The sequence below is a fragment of the Emys orbicularis genome, chromosome 4 (genome assembly GCF_028017835.1).
Source record: "Emys orbicularis isolate rEmyOrb1 chromosome 4, rEmyOrb1.hap1, whole genome shotgun sequence".
NCBI lineage: Eukaryota > Metazoa > Chordata > Testudines > Emydidae > Emys > Emys orbicularis.
In genome coordinates, this window is record NC_088686.1 from 100794818 (window position 1) to 100818207 (window position 23390).

General features: G+C 42.2%; 1 protein-coding gene across 1 annotated transcript; it reads left to right on the plus strand.

Moving 5' to 3' along the window:
- The first annotated feature begins 240 nt into the window (after positions 1 to 240).
- LYVE1 (lymphatic vessel endothelial hyaluronan receptor 1) lies at positions 241 to 16043 on the plus strand. The gene is made up of 6 exons (XM_065402922.1): positions 241 to 474; positions 6252 to 6414; positions 6527 to 6666; positions 13030 to 13311; positions 14579 to 14657; positions 15379 to 16043. The coding sequence occupies exons 1-6, from the start codon at positions 384 to 386 to the stop codon at positions 15563 to 15565; spliced, it is 942 nt and encodes a 313-aa protein (XP_065258994.1). The 5' UTR covers positions 241 to 383; the 3' UTR covers positions 15566 to 16043.
- Positions 16044 to 23390: the final 7347 nt, after the last annotated feature.

Below are 23390 nucleotides of genomic sequence, written 5' to 3' on the forward strand. Positions count from 1 at the left end.
ATTAAACAGGAACAGTTACAAAAGGAATAGCAAGAGAAAAATATTTTTTAAACTGTTTATAAGACTGACAGACTAACATTTCATTATCTCCCTTCCTCAGCTGTATGTTTTCTGAGTCAGCATTAGCTGAATTTTCCAGCCAGCCAGCTGTGAAATGTTCTGGGGACGTCATGTATTTCCAGCTAGTGCCCTTGACCAGTAGATGCCTTTTTAGCTGAGCAACAAATATTTGCTGACATTCTTTTGGTAAATCAGTACAGTGGCACCTACGTAGCTGTCAAGAAAGTCATCTCAAAGCCCAAAGCAAGGGGACTGGCAATACATCATTGTCTTTAACGTAGGCAACAACCCATCCTGAGTTTTTTCATTTGTTATTGGTGTTAATGATAATGGGAACTTATTCTGGAGTTATCCTGGTTTTGTTCTCAATCTGGATTATGAAATTCCTAGCTCAAGGCTCTTTCAATGTGAAAGGTATGTTTTCTTACAATTTTTCAGTGTGTGCAACTTTTTCTCAATGTCCAAAAATATGTTCAAGGTAGATGTAAAATGGTTTTCTTTCTCTCTTTTTTCCAGAAAAGATATTTGCTAAATCAGTGTGTTTGAAAATAAAATATGCAGGTGTATAATTACATCTGTGAATATATATAACTCTGTATGTGTATATATTTTAAAGTAACCTATAATTTGTAGGTATATGAAACCACAGATTTCTCAGAAATCATTGCAAAAGCGAATATTTTTCAGTAACATTCTTGCTTGTGAATATCTTTCACTGAATATTTATGTCCAATTTAATTATTTGAATCATTTTTAATAATGTCCAAATGTGTCACAAGACTTTTTGTTTAATTTTTGATGATATTTTTAGTAGCAAGTGAAAATCTGGCCAGATGTCAAATTTTTTGGAAGATGCCACAGCAAAAGCTTTTGAGTGGTTATCTAATCACAGAATATGAGTGAAATTGGTCATTGGGTGCCTTAGAAAAATGTTATTTTAAATGTAAACTGTTTGTTTTGATTTTGAAATATCGTAACAGTGAATATGAGGCTCCAACAAAGTTCTCAGGGACATAGGCATGATTCTTGAAGTACAGCTTAGGGGTAATGAAGTCTGCCTCTGGTTACTATTGGAAGAAAAAATAACCCAAACACTTGGGAGTTCCCTTTTTGGACAACAGTGTATTTCAGGAATTAATAAAGTAGCATCTGCCTTAAATAGCTCTCAAATGCAATGGTTGCATCATAATTCCATTAACAAATAGTCATATAATTTTCATATGAAATATTTTTGTTTAATTTTTATGTGGTTAATGCTTCTTCTAAGAAAGTACTTGGGGACTTGGTTTGCAAGCCATGAAAGCTGAAGTCTGCTCTTCAGCTATCAAACAAGTACAACACAGTGATCAGGAGGGCATATCCCCTCCACAATATGACCTGATGCCCTGCCTTGGCAGATCTACCATTAGAGGTAAGAGGGAAGTTCAAGGAGGAGGAGAGTAACTGCTCCAAGAAAACTGGCAAAGAGATTACTGATTAGTTGTTGGTGGATTGTATAGTGCAGGGGTTCTCAAACTGTGGGTCAGGACCCCAAAGTGGGTCGCAACCCCATTTTAATGGGGTCGCCAGGGCTGACTTAGACTTGCTGGGGCCCAGGGCTGACACCCGAGCCCCACTGCCCAGGGCCAAAGCCAAAGCCTGAGGGCTTCAGCCCTTGGCAGCGGGGCTCAGGTTACAGCCCCTGCCCGTGGGCTTCAGCTTTGGCTCCCCCACCCAGAGTGGTGGGGCTTGGGCTTTGGCCCCCCCAACCTAGGGCAGTGGGACTCAGGTGGGCTCAGGCATCAGCCTCCCCTTCTGAGGTCATGTAGTAATTTTGGTGTCAGAAGAGGGTTGCAGGGCAATAAACTCTGAGAACCCCTGGGGTGTGGGAATGTGCGCCACAAATAAGTCAATCCTGGCTCCAGTGGGCTCAAAATTTAAAAGACAAAATGATGGAAGCAGATGTTGGGAATATCACATACAAGCAAATGACTATACATACGCAATTGTCAGCAATCAACTCCCTTATATTTAGATAGTGATTGGGGGAGACTGTTGGGAGACCGACAAACTGTCAGAAGGTCACACTACACAGTGTGATGATGTTGATAAATCAATTACAGGCTTTTTCATACTGTAGATAGAGGAAGGATCCCAGTTTTGCACCAGAAGAAAACAGAATTGCTGGTTCAGAACACCAGCAGACGTTTTCACTTCCTGTGTGGCTCCCAGCACACACAAACAAAAATGCACATAGAAAATTTGTTTGTGGAATAAGAGTTTTGACTGCCACCAACTTACGTGGCAGCTGTCAGAAAGAGCTCTCCGGAGGAGCTACAACGCAGAAACTCCAAAGCCTAATTCTGACGAAGATATGAAACATTGCTGTACTGCAGCATCAAATAAAAGAGAGGCACCCAACACACTTAAACTTGGTATTTCCAAGAACGAGTGCAAGACTATTTCCCCTCAAGATGTGTAAGTTGCAGGGGAGTAGAATCAGTCAGAAATGAGATATATCTTTAACAAGGGAAAGGAAAGTATAACGGTACAATTTTCAAAAGTGCCTATGTTCTGTTTTCAAAGTTGACTGTCAGTGAAATGTAGGCTTTTAAGTGCCTGTGTCACTTTTGAAAATGGAGCTTAGGCTTCTAAGTCACTTAGGATGCATTTTTCAAAAAGCATCAAAGTCTTTTTTGATCAACACAACTCTTAACCATAAGTAAGAGGTAGGGAAGATGGGAGAAAACACTAGTGAATGTGCCATACAGAGAAAGCTACACTTGAGCTAAATGAACCTTGTTACGTAACTCACTGTATCAGTCATAAATACCACATACCTATCCTTTTAGGCGCACACCTTTAACAGCTAGTTATAATACTAGCTTGTGTCATTTCCAAAGGCCTTGAGGGCCAGCTGCAATCTTTCTGCCATGTGTCAAATGAAACTCAGACATCCTCTGATTCAGCCCCCATCTTCAAAATCAGCCTAAAATGACCTTCTCGTTTATGTCCTCAATAGCTATTAGCATGCAGGTTCCTGCAACATGGCAGGGATGAGCTCATCAGTCTCTATAAGTGAATTTAGTCACACTTTGCAAAGAGGAAATTTTCTTTCTACCTGTGTAAACAACCAGATTTCAATGTCAAACTGATTTATTTTTCTTATCTACTGAAGGGTCCTACACAACAAATTATGGGATTTTCAAAGGCAGCTAAAGAAATTAGATGCCCAACTCCTGTTGAAATTCAATGGGATTTGTGTACCTAACAGTCTTAGCCTCCCTTAAAAATCCCAGCAGGCAAAGATCCTTCTCACCATGGCAGCCTAAGAATGTCCCTCTCTGCTACCAGCAGACAGAGGAACCCACCCAGCACTTCATGCACAGGACATCGCAATATGAACTGAGTATCTGGGGAAAAACACAGAGACGTCAGCAGCAGTTTCCCGAAACAGCAAAGAGACTAGATCACATTAAAGCAGAAGCATCTCCCTCACTTTACAACAGCTCAAGTCCCTTTATTCTATTCTGCACCCACCATCTTTGTCTTATTCTCAGATTTTATTTCTCCTAATCAATCAGTTCCACTGTTCTTCTAATGAAGTAGATTTCTCCTGCAAATGTGCAACATATGTTTCAAGATGAAGATATCCTTTTGCTGTTAGACCAGCCAAGTACAGAAGAGCTCAGAGGCTAGCTAAGAGCAGCTTGTGTAGCCAACACAAATTCAGTTTGCTTCATCACAGGACTCAGAGAGATGATTTAGGAAGTCATGAAAAGGGTAGGATGATTGTGTGGTTGCTGTTTGCTTCTAATCTTTTTCTTACCTTGTAAAACTAGTTATTGTTCACAATAAAGCTGATAACTGTCCGAGAAGGTGCTTTTTACTTCTCCATGTTGTTTCAAAAATGTTAATTTCCGATACACATTCCATTTTATCTTCTTTTGTATTTTTCAGGTTAAAAAATTGCACTCTATCTGCAATTCACTCTATTTTCTTTTCCTTCCTCCAACTGAGCCCTCATTTTCTGATACTGAATCTTCCTTCTTCCCATTCATCGGTGAACATCTAGTTGACTGCTTTTCTCATATGCAGATATTTCTTTTGTTGAGTATATTGTGCATCAGTCAGGCATTTACAGGTATCCAGCCCACTTGTCAAGTGTCAGGAAGTTCCATTCAGTCAGTAGCTCAATTCAATTTGAAAAGCTGCATTGTATTTCTCCAAGTCCTTCTGAGGATTGGAAAATTAAGGCTGGTAATTAATATGACTGGTCAGTAAGAAACGTCTATCATCATCATTATACATTAAAAAGTCTACTCAGCCAAATTTTAACAGATGCTGAGCAAATCCCTGGATTGGGGACAGAGAGGGTAAGGACAGGAGAGACTGTGTCTGAATGTAGAAAGTGTGGGAAAGGATCACGTGTTAATGGTATGAAAGGAGGGAAAGTGTGGAGCAGGCCCTGGAGACAGGAAAGGAGAGGATGGATTAGGCCTAAGAAGCAGAGAGGAGAGTGGGATCTGCATTGCTGCAGCTGGGACATGGAGAGGCCCAGCAGGAGATGACTGGGTCTGACTGGGAGGAAAAAGGGGAGACAGAACAGTCTAGAATAGTGTGGGTTAAGTCTGGAGGCACTGACTGAAGTAGGAGGAGTCGGACCAAATGGAGGATATATTGGCCACCAAGAGGACATTATAAGGTAAATGTACATTCTCTTCACAGTCAGACCACTCTCCTTGTCTGAGCTGAGCACTATGGTACGCAGGCACACCTTCCCACCATAAATGTATGCATGGTGGTGGCTAGTACAGTCTGAAGGGGATATCTGAGAAGCAGTTATTGGATTATTTATTGGGTTTTTGTTGCCACTGTATATTCATTCTGTTTGGTCTCTACAATGTTCCTTGTTTGTTCTACAGTGTGTTGTTCCTTGTTTGTTTAGCTTGTCTGCTACTATACATAAAAAATGCAGCTTTATGTTTCTTATGGCCCTGGTGGAATGTACATGGAGCTAAAGAGCCAAATCCTGCCCCCTCTCCCTCTCTGTCCCCTTAACGTTGCTTTGGGCTCTAAAGCCAGCACAGGAGAATCCCCATGTAGTGTAGGGCTGATATAACCAGCCTTAGCCCACCAGTTCCCAGTTCTTGATGTAGTGGGTGTGGCCAAAATGCCACTGTGCGCCAGCAATTGTTGTCTGCCCATTGGGGGCTGTTGCAACATGGTGAAATTTGAAGCAGCTAGCTGGCCCCAGGAGGAGCACAAAAAAGTGGGGTAAAGCTGTGCCAAGCAGCTGTGCCATGCCCTCATCTGTACCAAGCACTGCCCTAGCACAACTGGGGTTCTAGCCCAACGTGTGTAAAAGACGTAGGTGCTGGAACTAGAGGTTCAGGGGGCGGGGGGCATGCTGCAGCACCCCCTGGCTTGAAAATGGTTTTCATTCTATCTGGGGTTTACAGATTGGTTCCATTGCTCTCAGCACCCCCACTATACACATTGTTCCAGCACCTCTGGTGAAAGATAGTAAGTAACTTAATTTGGCCCATGCTTGAACCTTGTTACATTCTTTTAAAATGATATCAAAGGTATCTGAGTTTCCCCAATGGCCTAAAAAGTTACAGCTCAGCAGAGTGGAGGTGACGTAATTAACAATTACAAAATTCCTCTAATGGGCATCTTTTTGTGAGTAAACTCCACATGCTTCCAACCATGTTTGCTATCCATGGCAGGCCTTGTAACCCTGTCACTGTGTGAAGCTCACTATGCTGAGGTCATTAGTGTTTTATCATAAGCACTAGTTTTATTATTTTAAGACATTATTAATCAGGTGGGAAAACTGGTTTCCAGCCCACCCATGGGGCTCTCACGCACATGTGTCACAAACGACATCCTCTTTAGCAAGATGGCTGCCCCCATGTACAGGCTCAAAGTTGCCATCTATAATTAATTTTTTTAAATATACATTGTCATAGTCTAGCCATGGTGACGAGTCCTCCTTACCCTCTGAACTATTAGACTGTTGGGGTGAACAAAACAGATTATTTTCTTATAAAAGACTAAATTAACTCTCCCACTGGAAGGTAACTCCTCTAATGACCTAATACCCATAAAACTTAAAAAGTGAACAACAATATGCACCACTACACACACAGGCACTTACTTAAAATAAAAGAATAAATTCTAAGGTAATATTTATGTTTAATTTACAGATCTCACCATTCAGGAGTGCAGGACTGCAGGCATAACCCTAATTTCTCATCCAAACAAACTGAATTTCTCAGAAGCAGAAAGTGCATGTAGACAGCTGGGGTTACAGCTGGCAAGCAAAACCCAGGTTGAGAAGGCCTGGAATCATGGCTTTGAAACATGCAGGTAGGTGAAGTCTGTAAGTTACTAGCAGCTTTTAGCAGCTCCATTTCCTCACATACAACAATATGCTTGTGAATGCATCCAACATTAAAGGGATTGATACTTTTTATTCTAGCTTTGGATGGGTGGCAGATAAATGGCTTGTCATTTCTCGGGTTATCCCAAATCCAAAATGTGGTCAGAACAAAACTGGAGTAGCAGATTGGAAAGTCTCTCTCTACCGCAGATATCATGGTTTCTGCTTCAATTCTTCAGGTAAGTAGGCATGAGACCTAGAGTCTTTACATTTAGTTTTATTATTTCAAATCTTCATAGAAAAATTGTTAGTGCTTTTTTTCTAATCTTAGATGGCGGATTGTATCTTTCCCCTCTAGGGAAAAAAAAGAGCTGTTGCTAAATGCAGGATGCTAGATGGACAGAAGTTCCATTTAGTTCACCTAAATTAATAAAATGATGCTGTAATTAAAGTTCTTGAATAAGGCTTTCTTCACTATATTCAGTTATGTGGAGTCAGCTATGTGAAGCCCTTAGGTATGCTCAGTCATGCTTGTGCTAGTGAAAATGTTTCAAACACATGCAAACGCATAGCTAGTTTATACTCCTTCAGTAACAACAATGTAGTTTCATGATATATATTATTTTACTGCAAAAATAAAAAATGACCCAACAAACTAAATTAAATCTAAAAATACCTAAATTAAAATACATTTATTCTGGCTAAAGTCCATACTAGGTAGTAAACTCCAAAGCCACCATTGTCACATATTCCCAGAATCCCCATCTATACAGCCTTGTATTTTACTTCAGACAGTCCTGTAACAAGGGGAGAAATTAGATTGTCACATTAGTGACTCCACCCAAGCTAAAGGAAAAGATGAGAGGGGAACTGATAAGTCTTCAAATATATTAAAGGCTGTTATAAAGAAAACAGTGATTGATTGCTCTGTGTGTCCACTGAAGATAGGACAGAGGGCAGAGATAAATTTTGGAGAGCCTAGAATGTAAATTGAAGAAGTTTGAACTTTTTTAGATCTAAGAAATGGTGGAATGTGGAAAAAACAGCAATAAAGGCAAGTGATTTTGATGGAAGCATTTTTAATGGCCTGGAATGAGAGAGATGGAAGAGTGGAGAGCAACTAGGAAATGGAGTAATATCTAGGTAGCTGTGGGGAGAAGGAACGGCCTGTTCTTTCTGCCCGAGGCCCCACCCCTCCTGCTGGAGCCCAAAGCCCCCCCCCGCCCCCCCACGGCCACCATCACCTTCCCCAGTCCTGGGACTCCCCCCACCCTTGAGTGCCGGGCAGTTGGGCGAGTGGCGTGCCCCCCCCCTGTGTGCCAGGTGGGCGGTGCAGCCCCCCTTCCCCAGCCCCGGAACGCTGGGTGGGTGGGTAGGTGGTACGGCCCCCCTTCCCCAGCCCTGGAGCCCCGGGTGGTTGGGTGGCGCAGTCCCCCCCAATCCCGGAGCACAGGCCAGCCCTCATTAGCCCCAACCCCAGCCTCGGGCCATGGGGAGGGTGGGGGAAAGAGCCCCCCTCAGCACAGCGCCAGGAAGCAGGAAGGAGCCTGAGGGCAGAGCATGGGTGGGGCCATGCAAGGTTGTTTGGGGAGGCTCAGCCTTCCCCAGCCTTCGATACCCGTGCCGCCCATGATTTTGGAGTTGTTATAGTGAAAAAGACATCAGCATTAGCTAGAGCCTGAGTCTTAGGCCAGGTCTACACTAACCCCCCCACTTCGGACTAAGGTACGCAAATTCAGCTACGTTAATAACGTAGCTGAATTCGAAGTACCTTACTCCGAAGTTACCGCGGTCCAGACGCGGCAGGAAGGCTCCCCCGTCGATGCTGCGTACTCCGCTCGCCGAGCTGGAGTACCAGCGTCGAAGGCGAGCACTTCCGGGATCGATCCGGGGCACTTCCGGGATCGATCCGGGATCGATTTATCGCGTCTTAACCAGACGCGATAAATCGAACTCAGAAAGCCGATTGCTTACATCCGGACCCGGATGTAAGTGAAGACGTACCCTTAGGAGAGAAAAAGGGAGTGCAGTTAAACAGGGCCTAGGGATTGTTGGTTTAAGTAATAGAAAGAATGATAATATTGTCAACAGTAGTAGAGAAGGTAGGTAAAAGAGAAGGATAAGGAGGAAAGAAATAAGGTTTGTTCTGACTTGTTGACCATGAGATGGTGACAGTGCATCCAGCAAGAGAAGTCGAATGAGATAGACATGTTGAGACTGGACAAAAGAAGGGAGTTCAGGAGTAGAGCGAGAAATGGGGGTGCCATCATTGTAGAAATGGTCATTGAAGTTATGGGAGAATATGAGTGTCATGGTTACAGGTCTACCTGCACCTCTAACCCCCTTCCTTGGTCTTTCTGAGATCACACTTCAAGTGTTAGGCCTGACGTCCTTACCTGTTCTGAGGTGGAATCCCATAATTCTTCTCTCCATAGACCAGGCCCTGGGCTACCGTTCCTTGGTTTGGCCCCAGCAATTCTTCCCTTTGGGAGCTTGTGGCCGGCACTGAATACAGTGACTAGCCAACTATCTTAAAACAAAATAATGTTTAATCTTAATAATAGAAACACAGCAAAGCAGAAGAGAAAAAGGATTTTAACACAATAAACAGTCTGTATGCCTAGCTCTCTTATGGAAGGCTTACCATCCCCCTGGAATCTTTGGAAGGCTCAACTGCTTCATACCTCCTCAGCTGGGCCGGTGTCTATGTCACCCTGTTCCTCAGGAACAGCCCTTGACAACTGACTCCTCCTCTCCCAACAGCTCACTTTTTAACCATTTCAAGTCCTTTGGATCGGTCCATTCCCAGCCTGGGCAAAACAGAGTGTAACTTTGGGCTGGAGCAAATAATGTAGCATCTTTGCAACATAATACCTTAGCATTGTTTCTTAACGACATCCACCGTGTTTACCGAGAGGTTTCTTACCTAAAGACATTGTGTTCCCTTCCTGCTAGTGTCTGAACAGCCCTGCTATTACATTAAATCAATACATTCATGCAGTAGATATTCCAATAACCCAATATAATTATACAGTAACTACCACGGTAACCAGATCATATACAGTATTCATAAATTATTACAGACCAGCCCCACATCCTTCACAATGTGTAAGAAGAGAAGACCAGAAGACTATGTATGGAACTCTGAAGGGTTTCAGTGGAGGAAAGTGGCTAAACATGTGAAAGAGATGCTGAAAGAGTGGCTGGAAAGCAAGGGGAAAGCCAGGAGAGTAGCAAGTCATGGCAACCTAGGAAGGAGAGGCTATTACAAAGGACTGAGAGATCATTCATGTCAGAGGTGGCAGAAAGACTGAGGATGAGGCCGTTAGAGAGAAGGCTGTTAGACATGGCCAGAAGGAATTTGTTAATGACCTTCATGAGTAGCCTTGTTGGAGTGGGAGTGATGTGAGAAAAATCCAGGATGGAGGTACTCCTTGGATATATCCATAGGAACAACAGTGTCCAAAATGGATTAGCCATTTAAACAGTCCAATTAAAAAAGATGTGATTGGGGTAAACTTGATCCTTCTCTACAGTTCAAAACTCTCATGTGTGGGTTTACGAACCTATGTGGTAGGTTAGCTAAAACTGTGTCTTGTTTAAACAGCTACCCTTTTTTAATATCGCTGATTTTGTATGTGCTGTATCACGTCTGAGTATGCTTGAACTGTTCTTTTAAAATGTGGCGCTTTTTTTTTATCTGTGTAGTATTTTGGATTGTACTACACCTATAAGATGAGCTGGGTAAAGACAAAGTGGCAGTCTTAACCCTGAATTCCTTACTTTTGCAGGTTTAAATACAGAGAATTGTCACTATTTTACATTGTTGTCATATTATTTAGTAGAGCAAATTTAGCCTGTTAAATGCTATTAGGAAGCAATTTTTATTTAACTTAGGGAATGAAGAATCACTATTTATCTTAATGGCCAAATTGCCACTTGCTAAAGCTCTTATAACAAAAGTATTTGGCAAGAGCTCATTTTGCTGCAGTTTGACCTTCCAGCTGCAGTGTGTAGAGTCACTTAAAGGCCATAGTGAAAAAAGTACAACTCTATGTCATCTATGCTCTTACTTTGTGAATGAAAATGCGTCATCAGACTTCCCACCTGGGACTCATGTTAAGAACTGTACATAAGTCATTTCCGTCCATTATTTCTATAACCTATTCAGCTGGTTAATATAGTGATAACTTTATAGTTTTCAGATTATGTAAGAGTACTAGCAAGAACCAATGACCAATTCCTCACTAGTCACATTTTCACTCCAGCCTTACCCAGAATTCCAGTTTTCCACTTATAATTTTAAAGGTGCAGTTTTTTACAGGCATCATTTATGCAATTTGTCTAAGTTACTGGCTGTCCCTGAAGATAAGGTGCTTATATAACCCTCATTAGGATACAGGGTTGCCAACTTTCTACTCGCACAAAACTGAACACCCTTGCCCCACCCCTCCTCCGAGGCGCTGCCCCTTCTCCGAGGCCCCGCCCCCGTTCATTCCATCCCCCACTCCCTCTGTCACTCACTCTCCCCACCCTCACTCACTCGCTCATTTTCACTGGGTTGGCTCAGGGGGTTGGGGTGCTGGAGGGGGTGAGAGCTGCGGGGTGTGGCCAGAAATGAGGAGTTCAGGGTGCGGGGGGGGGGGGCTCCAGACTGGGGCAGTGGGTTGGGATGTGGGAGGGGTGAGGGCTCCTGCTGAGGGTGCGGGCTCTGGGGTGGTGCCAGGGATGAGGGATTTGGGGTGCAGGAGAGGGCTTTGGGCTGGGACTGAGGGGTTCGTAGGGCAGGAAGGGAATTGGGGCAGGGCTTGGGGTGCAGGGGGGTGAGGGCTCTGGCTGGGGGTGCAGGCTCTGGTGTGGGGCTGGGGATGAGGGGTTTGGAGTGAAGGAGGGGGCTCCAGGCTGGTGCAGGGAGTTGGGGTGCGGGGGGGTGAGGGCTCCGGTGGGGGTGCAGGCTCTAGGGTGGGGCTGGGCATGAGGGGTTCTGGGTGCAGGAGAGGGCTCTGGGCTGGGATTGAGGGGTTCGGAGGGTGGGAGGGGGATCAGGGCTGGGGCAGGAGTTGGGGTGCGGGAGGAGGTGCAGACTCTGGGTGGCACTTATCTCAAGCAGCTCCTGGAAGCAGCGGCATGTTCCATCTCCGGTCCTACGCAGAGGTGTGGCCAGGTGGCTCTGCACACTGCCCAGTCCACAGGCGCCACCCCCACAGCGCCCATTGGCCGTGGTTCCCAGCCAATGGGAGCTGCAGAACCGGCACTTGAGGCGGGGACAGCATGTGGAGCCTCCTGGCAGCCCCTACACATAGTAGCCGGAGGGGAGACGTGCCGCTGCTTCCAGGAGCCACACGGAACCAGGGCAGATAGGGAGCCTGCCTTAGCCCTGCTGCGCTGCCGACTGGACTTTTAACAGACTGGTCAGCAGTGCTGACCAGAGCCACTAGGGTCCCTTTTTGACTGGGCGTTTTGGTCAAAAACTGGACACCTGGCAACCCTATTAGGATAATGTGCGAACTGCAGATTTTCAAAGGTTTATAGCTTGGCCAAATTTGCATGTATTTTCTTGGGGACAGAAAAAGACACATTCCTGACACAAATATAACTCCACTGCCAAACTTCAAGTCCCTGCTCCAAAGCATGTGGGCATTAAAACTTCTCAAAGAAAAGGTTGCCTGAATGTTTTGACATGGACAAAATAACATATTTTCCCCTAATCTTGTTCTTGGAAAGCGCTAAACTTCTTTGGCTGGAAAAAAATATCAGTCTGAGGTCGACACCAGGCATGTAAAATTTCAGTCCAAATGGTTACCGTTTGACAAAGTTATAAGCAGGTGAAACCAGGGGTTTATACTGGGAAGTGTTGGATAACCATGATAATAAGGCAGGGCTCATAGCACCACCTGTAATGATGTAAATGAACCTCAAAATGCTGGGTAACCACATGACAATGTAACCTGTGTTCTTCCCTCCATTTTGTTTTGTTTCCTTGTCATGTGTAACACAGGAAATTATATTGTAAGCTCTTTCTGGCAAGGATCTTGTCTTTTGTATGCCATTGTAAAAGAAGTTTTGTCACACTTGTGGGCTTTGTTCCCTGTTAAGAAAGGTACTTAAGCATGTGCCTAACTTTAAGCAGGTGAGTAATCTGGAACTACTCTTATACTTAAAGTTAGACATGCTAAATCTAAGCCTCTGGGAATAAATTCATAGTAATAAACAGTATCAATAGTTGTATCCAGAGTTGTTTTAGTTGTGTTGGTCCCAAGATATTAGAGAGACAAGACAACATCTTTTATGGGACCAACTTCTGTTGGTGAGAGAGAGAAGCTTTCAAGCTTACAGAGACCTGAAGAAGAGCTCTGTGTAAGCTTTGAAAGCTCCTCTCTCTCACCAACAGAAATTGGTCCAATAAAAGATATTACTCACCCACCTTGTCACTCTAGTATCAATAGGTATGAGTAGTGGTCATCTCATTACCACACTGCATACCCTCAGAAAAACTTCTGAAAATATCCACCATAGATCAATGTGTAGTTTGCCTCAGGTATGTGCAAAATGTTGCAATAGCGCCCCGTGCAACTCATTACACTGCCTTTCCCACTTTGCAGATATTTGGATTGATTCATGCATACCAGAAACAGGTACAACCCTGTTATCTGCAACAGATCCAGAAGTAAACTCATCTTCAACAGCTTCATCTCAGGGCATCACAGAGATGCCTACTGCTACTGAGTCACCAAAACCCCAAATACCTCGGAAGACCTTTCGCATAAAATGTGTAACGGAAACCATTTTACCAACAGTACAGACTATTTTGGAAAGTGAAGAGGAGATGGCAGTGCCTAATGGAAACCAAGCTGCCTTTACAAATGATAGTGTTGTATTTGGAGGTAAAGGCTATATGTCTTTTTTATATGTACCCTAGTTATTAAATAGTGTTTTATAGTGGGTTAGTGTGCACAGCTAGAACCAAAATCAAGGATTGTTACACATGAGTGTATGAGGGCAGAATAAGAATATAAGGATTTGCAAAGCCAAAACTAGTAACACAAAGGAAACTCCTTTTCTTTTGAAAATTAATTAGTATATTTGTGGAGGATTAAATGTAACGTTACTTAGCTTTTTAATAGGAATCAGTGGAATTTTACCACATAAGTTCTGTTCCTACTTCTGAGGAAGTCAATGGGAATTTTGCCAACATACACTACATGCTTGGTGCAAGTGAAAAACCTAATTGGTTCTCACACCTGCCAGGATAGAGCTATCAAACACCCACACAAAACCTAGTGTCAAACAAAAAAAGCAAAACTGTGTCATTTTCTTACATGCCAATAATCACTATATCTTTTTGATCCTCAACTTTTACTGTACTACTTGGAAAATATGGTGTAGAATAATATATGCATGTATGCAACTGTGTAGATTATATAGCTAACAGAGCAGTCTGGGTACAAATCTTTGGCAAACCCTGGCCCTTCGGTTTTACAATAAATATGTTTCCAGGGTAATGACTCTGAAATTTTCATCCAGCATTCATTATCTGCCTGGAAAGAACATCAGCTCATCCCTTGTTTCCTGTTTAATAATCCTGATGACAATCCTTAACTGAAGTGTTTTTTAAAAAGCTTTCCTTTGACTATATATATTTTGAATGCAATCACATACAATTTACATAGGATGTCTTCCTAAAGAACAAGAGAACATGCCATATACCTGAACAAAATCATTGTAGTGATGTATTTCTCTAAATTCCCCTGCTTTAATAGGCAGTAAAGATTATTTTGAGATTATAATTCAAATTCAACAGTGACAAAAACGATAGTCTAAATATCAAAACAAGCCTGAAGTGGTTCCCCTTTAACTCAATGGCAAAACTACCATTGACTTTAATGGAAGAAGTACTGGGTGTAAATGGCAAAGTAGTGTAACTTGCACTCAGCTGGTGTGCAAAATGAGTGTAATTGATGCCACTGCTTAGGTCATTGTGAATTTGAACTAGATATTTCCATGGGGACTGGACCCACTTACTCAAGGCTGCCTTTAGCAGAATCTGACCTTAGGCACATGCATTTTCAGAAAGGCTGATTTAAGAACTAAGACTATTTTAAAAAAAAATCAAGATAAACACATCAGTTATCTATATCATTTTATCTTTAGGTGTACCCATTGCACTCCTGGTACTGGCACTCATCTTCTTTATGGCATCAGCTGTTCTTGCAGTCTGCTATATCAGAAAGTAAGCTCTTTCTTTCATAATGTATTTACTCTTAGATTACGGCTGATGAATATTCATATTTATATATAGTACAAATTTAATTAAAACATATGAAAAAGAAGAGTGAAATGTGAGTATCTGTAGCTCTGCAGATAAACTTTATTGTTGTTGTAGCTGAATGCCTGTCATAGGAAGGAGCTTAATAAAGTAATCATGTGCCAGGTGTGTGATTTCTCCATGTCAGCTCATCTGTCTACATTTAAGTATCTGCTGTAATGTTAGTATATTTTTCTTCTTGTACCTTTCTACCATCCCAGTCCTGATAGAAGAATTCTTATTCTTGAATTATGGTTGTGTTCAGAAAGATTAACATTTGTAAAGCTTATATAGTGATGCAGACAGACATTCAAGGCAATGGATTGTTAAATCCAATCTAAAAGCTGCATATGTCTGAAATTGCATTCCATCTAGTTTCATCATTATGTACTGCTGCTTCTGATATATGTTGTCTGATTTAAAAATATTTAAGAACTAAGTCTAAAAACCATGTGACCACTGGAGGGGGACTAATTCAGCATTCCCATGGCTTTAGTGGGAGTTTTGCTTGAGTATGACCTGCAGGATCAGTTGATAATTCTAGATACTTTGTATTTAATCTATTCTGTGATTATTCAGCGCTCATAATATGTGTGCTACCTGGTAGTGTTTCTGTTCTAATTTGCTTTAATATTTCTATTTAAAGGTACAAGAGAACCTGCCCATTTTCAAACAAGAAGCCCCAAAAAGAAAGGATTGAAGCCAAAGTCATCAAAGACGCTAAGTCAATTGACAATGCTCCTGAGAAGGAATCAAAGAATAATGAGAAAAAAGCAGAAGAGCCTCAAACCAAGCCGGAGGCCACAGTAAAATGTGTGGAAGCAGAAGTTTGAAAGGATAAATATAACAGCAAGTTTTACAGATTTAAAATGAAGAATGCAGAATTAGCAAAACATTTATAAATTGTTTGTTTCCCCATCTTAAAAAGGGGATAATGATACCTACCTATCTCTGTAAAGTGCTTTGAGAGCTACTGATGAAAAAACACTTTATAAGAGCTAGGGTATTATATTACTGTAAATACTGGCAAGGTGAATGCATATTTCTTAGTTCAAATGTTTGTACAGTCAGCATTCTATGACTATTAATTACACTTCCTCTTCGGTATAAAATGTTCTTTTGCAGAAACATGGTATCTTATTCATATTAATATTAAAAATAAAATAAAACAACCATCTCACAACTCAACATTTTCCATTTTAACAAGAAGTAACTAAGTCTAAGAATGCCTTGTTGATTGAGATACAGTGTATAATTGTTTGCATAAAATTCAGATCAACACATCTAAAATAAAATGTATGTTTCTTTCTATCCTGGAGGTTGTCTGCTAATGTAATAGCATCCACAATTAATACCTGATCCTGCAAACCTTACTCGTTCAGACAATTCGTATTCAGGCAAGTAGTTCCATTGAGTTCAAAAGGACTGCTGGCATGAGTGGGGATTACTCAGGTAAGGGTTGATGAATCAGCCCCCTAGCCTGTAAGTTCCCAAACAAGGGGACTTTTAGATTTATTATAAATATAAGTAAGGTATTTATACTGAGTATAATGTAATCAACAATGAAGTATTTTCTTGGGTATATCACTGTATCATAATTTACAATTTTATTTATTAAACTCAAGACTGCATCATTCTTCAGATAACTGACAGTAAAAACACCTTTAAAACTGTATCACAATCTGTATCATAAAGGTCTCTGATATCTATTTCAATGTGTTTTCAAAAGAAACAGTGGCATGGGAAGTTTACAGCATTTAATAAGAAAATAAAGTACAGTAGATATATTTATTTGTTACATCTGTTTTATTTATTATTCTCATGAAAACTACCTCCCAGGAAAATCCAAACAGTACACATTGCCTCAATATTATACTGTACTTGGAAAAGAGACAGAAACACACAGCTGGTGTTATGTTAATTTCATAAAAGTTGCATAATCTAAACATGAATTTGCAGTAACAATAGCAAATGTACCACATATCTCTATTAACAAACATTTTGGATAACATTTGCTGTACATGTTTAAAATGCCCTTCAGTAGGCAGATTAGTTTGAAAGACATATCACAAAATATCTTCTGCTATGGCAGCCATTTTAGCATAGAGTTGCTATAACCAGTACCCAAATTAGTGCCATGTTGTCTGAAAGGAAATAACATGAGTTCTGGTAATCCAGGTTGTTAACAAAATGAAAATAGAGCACCATTTAAAGTATGAGCTAATGTAACCTACTAATGAGTGTCAAGGGTCTCCCCTCTGTGCCTAAGCCAAAAAAGATTAGTCTGTTACAGTTTTAGTGCATGCTTTCAGCTTTTGACGTCCCCTAGTTCAATCCCCAGTGGGTTGGCCAAGATGGGAACTGTCGAAATAAAAGACGTGAGAACAAATCTCTTTGAAAGCCATGGGATATGACTTGCTTAGTTCGGTAAGGGAGTGGTAATGCCTAAAAACACTGCTGCCATTCAGGATATCCTCTTCATTTCTGAAGGATTTAATTGTGTTCATCACATAGGGCCTTATCCTGTGAGGTGCTGAGCGAACACAACTGCCATTGGGGAGTCAAAGTCACTTAGGAAGTTCAGGCCCATGTCATGTGAGACTCTGGGCAGGCTCACCATCTTCCCGAGCTCACTCACTTTGTAGCTAAATGTGCTTATATAACTGTCTAGATGCTTATCTAAGCTTTTAAAGCAATACTATCATTATTCACACATAGGTGAAATCTACCCACGTATGGTTGCCAGCATAAGGGCTATGCACCACTTAAACCTGAATGGCTTAAGTGGAATTTAAGTGGCACATAGGTTTAATGCTGGCTCTCAGCCCAAGCATGAATTTCACCCACATGTAATTACATTTATTCCTAATTCCAATGTGGGTGGTGACTTATTCCATGGTTTTAATGGGGACAAGTGCTCTGTAGCTCTGTCAAGCTCTCCCCCATGAAACAGAACCAAATTCTGTGGCAGGTACTCTTTATTTTGCAGCAGGGAACACTCAAGTCTGAGTGTGCTAATTAGGTTAATTTGTTAATTTTTTCAGAATACATTCCTGAGTCCCAGTATCACACCCTCAACTTCTGGGGTCACGTGAGTATGTCAGACTCTCCACTTTCATTTTAAGAACATTATGTTTCTAGCCCTCATGGTTGTGAAGAAAATTGACAGTGTGACCCAAGTGTAACTAATAGAGCAATATTGGCCTGCATCTGCAGAGTTTGAAGCAATAGATCTGAGAGAGGTGGCATGCCCCATTCATCTCCAGGAGGTGTTAACTCTAAACCCTACTGATCTGGGAAGTCTACCAACATCACCTCAGCAGAGGGCAATGTATGTGGCAGGAACAAAAGAGTGCAACCAACCTGACTCATCCAAGCAGATACAGCTTGGCTCCTGGATTAAGTACTGGGGGGAACTCCATGCCACTGTCCCTGCCTCTTTGTAAGGGAAGGCAGGGCCTTAACACCAGTACATTGTATGGGGAGTGAGGATATGATGCAGGGCCAGGGCTGTAAGCAGGGCCGGTTCCAGGTTTTCTGCCGCCCCAAGCAGCAAAAAAAAAAAAGCCGCGGCAGCGCGATCGCACTGCTCCACTCTTCGGCGGCAATTCGGCGGCAGGTCCTTCGCTCCAAGAGGGACTGAGGGACCCGCCGCCGAATTGCTGCCGAAGACCCGGACGTGCCGCCCCAATAGCGGCCGGAGTGCTGCCCCTTGGTATTGGCTGCCCCAAGCACCTGCTTCTTTAGCTGGTGCCTGGAGCCGGCCCTGGCTGTAAGGGGGAAAGCCACAGAAGGCTCTGTGTCATCTTGTACCTAGAGCCCTAGATTGCCTTAACCCTAGGGTTGCCACAGGTTCAGGTTTTCCCAGGATTGGTCCCTTTTTTGGGGTAGCTGTCCCAGAAAATCTGAGTGCTCAGTACACACTGCCTGCCTGCTGTCTAGTTTGATGGGCTGTCCTGTTTTTTTTCTACCTGAGGTGGCAACCTTACTTAATCCAGACCTGTACACTTCACAGCCTGGGCAGGATGGAGCCCAAGCCAGAGACTGCAGCTCATTGGCTTGGTGCCTCCAGCTGCCATGACCCTCTATCTGCAGCCCCATTTGGAACACCACATCACGCACTTTGCATCCCAGGCAGGATAAAATTCTACCTGGTACCTGTGATGCTCATAGACTCATCCCTGGCTGCCACATTTCCCCCTTTTGGTACATACCTTAAAGACAGGTCAGGATGCTCCTGACAGCCAGAAGCTCTCATGTCCTGCTTTGTAGCCCGGGCCCCGCTTTTTATGGAGAGCAGGGCAGGCGAATGTGCTAGTTATGTAATACGCTCCCCATTGTGGTGAAAGCAGCACAGAAAACGGCAGCTGTAGCTTGGCACTGGGGGAATAGAGGCAGGGGCAGAGACAACAAAATGTCAAACACGGAGCTGCAGCAGTTTGGCAAAAAGCTGAATTCTGCAAATGTGTTATTACAGAGCACCTGGTACCTGCCTGTAGTATATTTTAGCCATCAGGCCTAGAGGCTAGGAATACATAATTAAGAACAAAGAGCAACATTAAAATAAAGCATTTTGCAGCCAAAGGTGACCTATGTCCTACGTTCTCCATCTCTGCAAAAGCACCGACCTCTACTGACGGGGTGGGACAGGCTGTGTCACCTTTCTGGTGGAGGTGGGGACTGGGACAAGGCCCATCCTCCTCAGCTCAGTCCAGCCTTCTCTATGAACAGATTCTGGAGAGCCCCCCACAGGATCCAGGTAAGGGAGAATGGTACACTGAGTTGGGGGCAGAGTCCTCTGCACACATGGATATTGGGGTGACGATCAGGACCCAAATAACAAAAGATCTTCTTTGTTCATCGTATGAAATACATCTAAGAAATGTGAGGCCTGATTTCTCAGATGCAGCCAAAACACACAGAGCATGAATCAAAGGGACAGGTGCAAAGATGGTTTAAAAAATACCACTTGGCATTCCTCTAATCCTAGTTTTCCTCTGTGCATGGCAGTTCCCCCCTGGGGTTTATTAGAACAGCTAAAGAGCTGATTTTAATGGAGCTGCAGTGACCACAAATGGTTTTACAGATTATGCCAGCACTGTGAAACAAAGAGGCCACATAGAACAGAAGCATCTGGCTCACTGCTCTCCATGCAGTGAGAGACTAGCTCTGCAATGACAACAGTGATAGAAACATTAATCAGCAAGTGCCATAACAGACTAGTATGATAGTGATGTAAAATATAGTAGAACGTGCAAATGTTCTTGGACATTGTTTAAATGAATTCAGATAGGTTTTTCCACTACAAAGCAAACAGGAAAATGAGCATTAAGATCAGGATGTGAGCTAATCTCAACAACCAAACCCTCAACAAATGATTTCACCGGGGAAAAAAATCAATATAAACTATATATTGCTGTCTCCACTTTTTAAACATTTTTTATTCTTTTATGTTCTTACTCTTTCTATTTGTGAGAAATTATTACTGAAACAAGTGTGAGGAAAAATCCAAGAGTTCTTATAACAATGTAACTTCATATCGCAAATAGCAGTTACCCCCAAGTCATTACCACAAGCTGAACTCAAAACTAAATACATTTACTGAGCTGTATGTAATTTTTTCTTTAAAATGTTTGCTTAACAAAAACATTACAGCAGTTGTAATATTTGTATAATTATTGCACAGCCCTCCAAGGACCAGAATGTGACAGCCTTACATTAACTGGTACCTTACTCCATTTGCTTCAACAAGACTACTCAGTGTAAGGTGATATTCAACAGCAGTGAAGATATCACAACCTAGCCCATGTGGGAGAGGGAGGGAACAGTTTATAAATAATATTATATATCAAATATATTATGTAATTATATATGCTATATTAGCTATAATTGCCCGTCTAGTAAGAAAAAGCCCACCTGTTTTTGGAGGCATTTGCCTGATCCTGAAAGCTTTTATTAATGTGAATAACAATTACTCAGGAGAACAGAACTAATAACTTCAGTGGGATTATCACGTCCTAGGATTGCAGTCTGAAAGTTAACAAAAATCTACTGTCTAATGACTGGCTGTGTTACCACCAATGATGTCATAATTCCATCACCCAATCATGAGCTGTTATATAACTGTCGTGAAATCAAAGTTGTAAGTGTTAAAAGCATGCAGTAGAACCTCAGAGTTATGAACAGCAGAGTTACGAACTGACCAGTCAACCACCCACCTCATTTGGAACCGGAAGTACACAATCAGGCAGCAGCAGAGACAGAGAAAAAACAAAATACAGTACAGTATTGTGTTAAATGTAAACTACTAAAAGAATAAAGAGAAAGAGGCATTGTTCAGTTGTAAACTTTTGAAAGAACAACCATAATGTTTTGTTTAGAGTTACAAATATTTCAGAGTTACAAACAAGCTCCATTCCCGTGGTGTTCGTAACTTTGAGGTTCTACTGTATCTTTAAAAGTCTCTATTATCTGACAAGAATTACCAAAAATGCAAGATACACAATGTTTTACATGCAATTTTAATAAAATGATGTTCATCTTATAAAATGATCTATCAATATCTTATAAATGTGATATCTCAAATATAAATATTCATAAAGCAACGCAGGAGATGTATGAATAAGGCTACACCACCCACATACGATCACAAACTTCAAAATGTATCCTTCTAATAACAATGCATGAATTATGTATATATTCATACTACATGGGTATCCATGTTAGGACACCTGCCAGCCAATGCAGTTTTAAAAGCTATTTATTCTGGTAGGACTGGATATGAGAATTATGAAAAAAGAGTGAAATCCTTACTATGCTCACAGTGCTTTTCCCTTTAACCATTGTTGAATACTTTTGCTAGTGCTGGAATTCTAAGAACAACTACAGGATAGAATCCTCGGGCCAAATCCTAACCTCCTGACTCAGGACAAGATTCTGCCTGGCTGGTATGCAAAAGTGCTGTGGTAGGGTAGGCACAAAGAAACTTCCACAACCCTTCTGCATCCCACATAAAGGCCAAGCAGAATTGCAGTCCTTGAACTCCTCGGACAGAAATGACTTGCTCCCTTCCTATTCCCACTAGAGTGCTCCCTGAGCAGTGGAAAGCAGTTAGAAGGGGAATGAGGATCTGGTCCAGTTTCTGCTGAAAGGAACAGATGGTTTTACATCCACTGTAGGTTGCTTATGGAACTTCTCATTAGGTCTTAACCCAGTGCAGGGCTTTTTGAACACAATCACAGGGTCAAAACTTTATTATCTGTTGAAGATAGTCAGGCTCAGTCACTGCATAGTGCGCCTTGTTAATCACCTCCAGGAAGTCTCAGAAATGACAGTCAGCTTGAGCTTCCTATCAGAATGATTAGTTCCATCTAACATTTAATAATTTGTATTATTCACTCAAAAGTAACATGAATTGGATTCCCACACTTAGGCTCCAGATGTTTGCTGACCTTATAAAAGAGGGAGGGAGGTGTATGTACCGTCTGCAGGAAATACGTAAAATGTCACAAGTCCAAGCCAAATCTTATTTGGAATACAGGGATTTCTTTTTAACGGAACATATTGTAGTGGGGCAGCAACTCCTTCTTTCTCTTCTTTAAATAAAAAACACTAGATGTGAAAGCTTTCCAGGCTATGATGGTGGAAGATCTAGGATATTCTATAATTTCTATGTACATTTGTTGTTTCTCTCATAGTAAAAATTAATCCCTAGTGTCTTTTGGTATTTTCCACATATGTCCAACATTCAAGCCCAGATCTTCTGCTATGGCAGTGAGTGCCAATGTGGCTTTTAATCTTCCCCAAGGCTGGACTGATTCTCTACACTGGCTGATAATAGTTCCAAGGAATGAATACAGCACCAAGGGAAGTCCCAGTCATGCTTCTTGCTTCAGCCACAATCCCTGTCAGCACCAGGGATATTTTAAAAGCAGGCCTGCCTGTTCTCTCTACCAGAGGATCTCCCTTCACTCTGTTTAGCCTCACACTGCCTGTTAAAATAGCTTTATGACCAAAATTCATCAGTGATGTGGCACTACATAGCCACAACATAGTAGAGGTTCTGGGCCTCAGAAACTGACAGGTTTCAGAGTAGCAGCCGTGTTAGTCTGTATCCGCAAAAAGAACAGGAGTACTTGTGGCACCTTAGAGACTAACAAATTTATTTGAGCATAAGCTTTCGTGGGCTACAGCCCACTTCTTCGGATGCATAGAAAGGTATGTTTTGGAAGAAATTTCCCATTTATTTTACTCTTTCAAACGGCTATAGGGCTGGAATTCACACTATTAGTACTAAAAGGAAATAGTATGTTACATCATGAAATCCTGACCCCCATAATTATTTGGACAGAGAGGAACAAATTACAGCCCATGAGCCATACCAACCAGTCACTTTCCTAATCCCTTCCCTGCTGCCAGCCATGGCACTCAGTGTGGAGCAGCTGTGCCAGCATGGCTTGAAGTGGCTGGGTCCCACTGTACATCAGCATGATGAAGGCCAGGTATGCACCAGGGACAGTGAGGTAGGTGACAAGGGAGCATGGCAGTAGTGCAATGCGAGCCACATGCTGGAGGGAGCACAAGCAACTTTTCCATCGCTTCTGTCCAGCCAGCACCTCCCAACAACAGGACACCTCCGCCGCCCCATGTGTAGGGCCA

Excerpts from the sequence above, each read along its gene's own strand:
- LYVE1 (XM_065402922.1), top strand. The coding sequence starts at position 384 with ATGATAATGGGAACTTATTCTGGAGTTATCCTGGTTTTGTTCTCAATC. Across the intron at positions 6,667-13,029 it reads TTTCTGCTTCAATTCTTCAG|ATATTTGGATTGATTCATGC; the intron begins GTAAGTAGGCAT and ends CCCACTTTGCAG. Across the intron at positions 13,312-14,578 it reads TGATAGTGTTGTATTTGGAG|GTGTACCCATTGCACTCCTG; the intron begins GTAAAGGCTATA and ends TTTTATCTTTAG.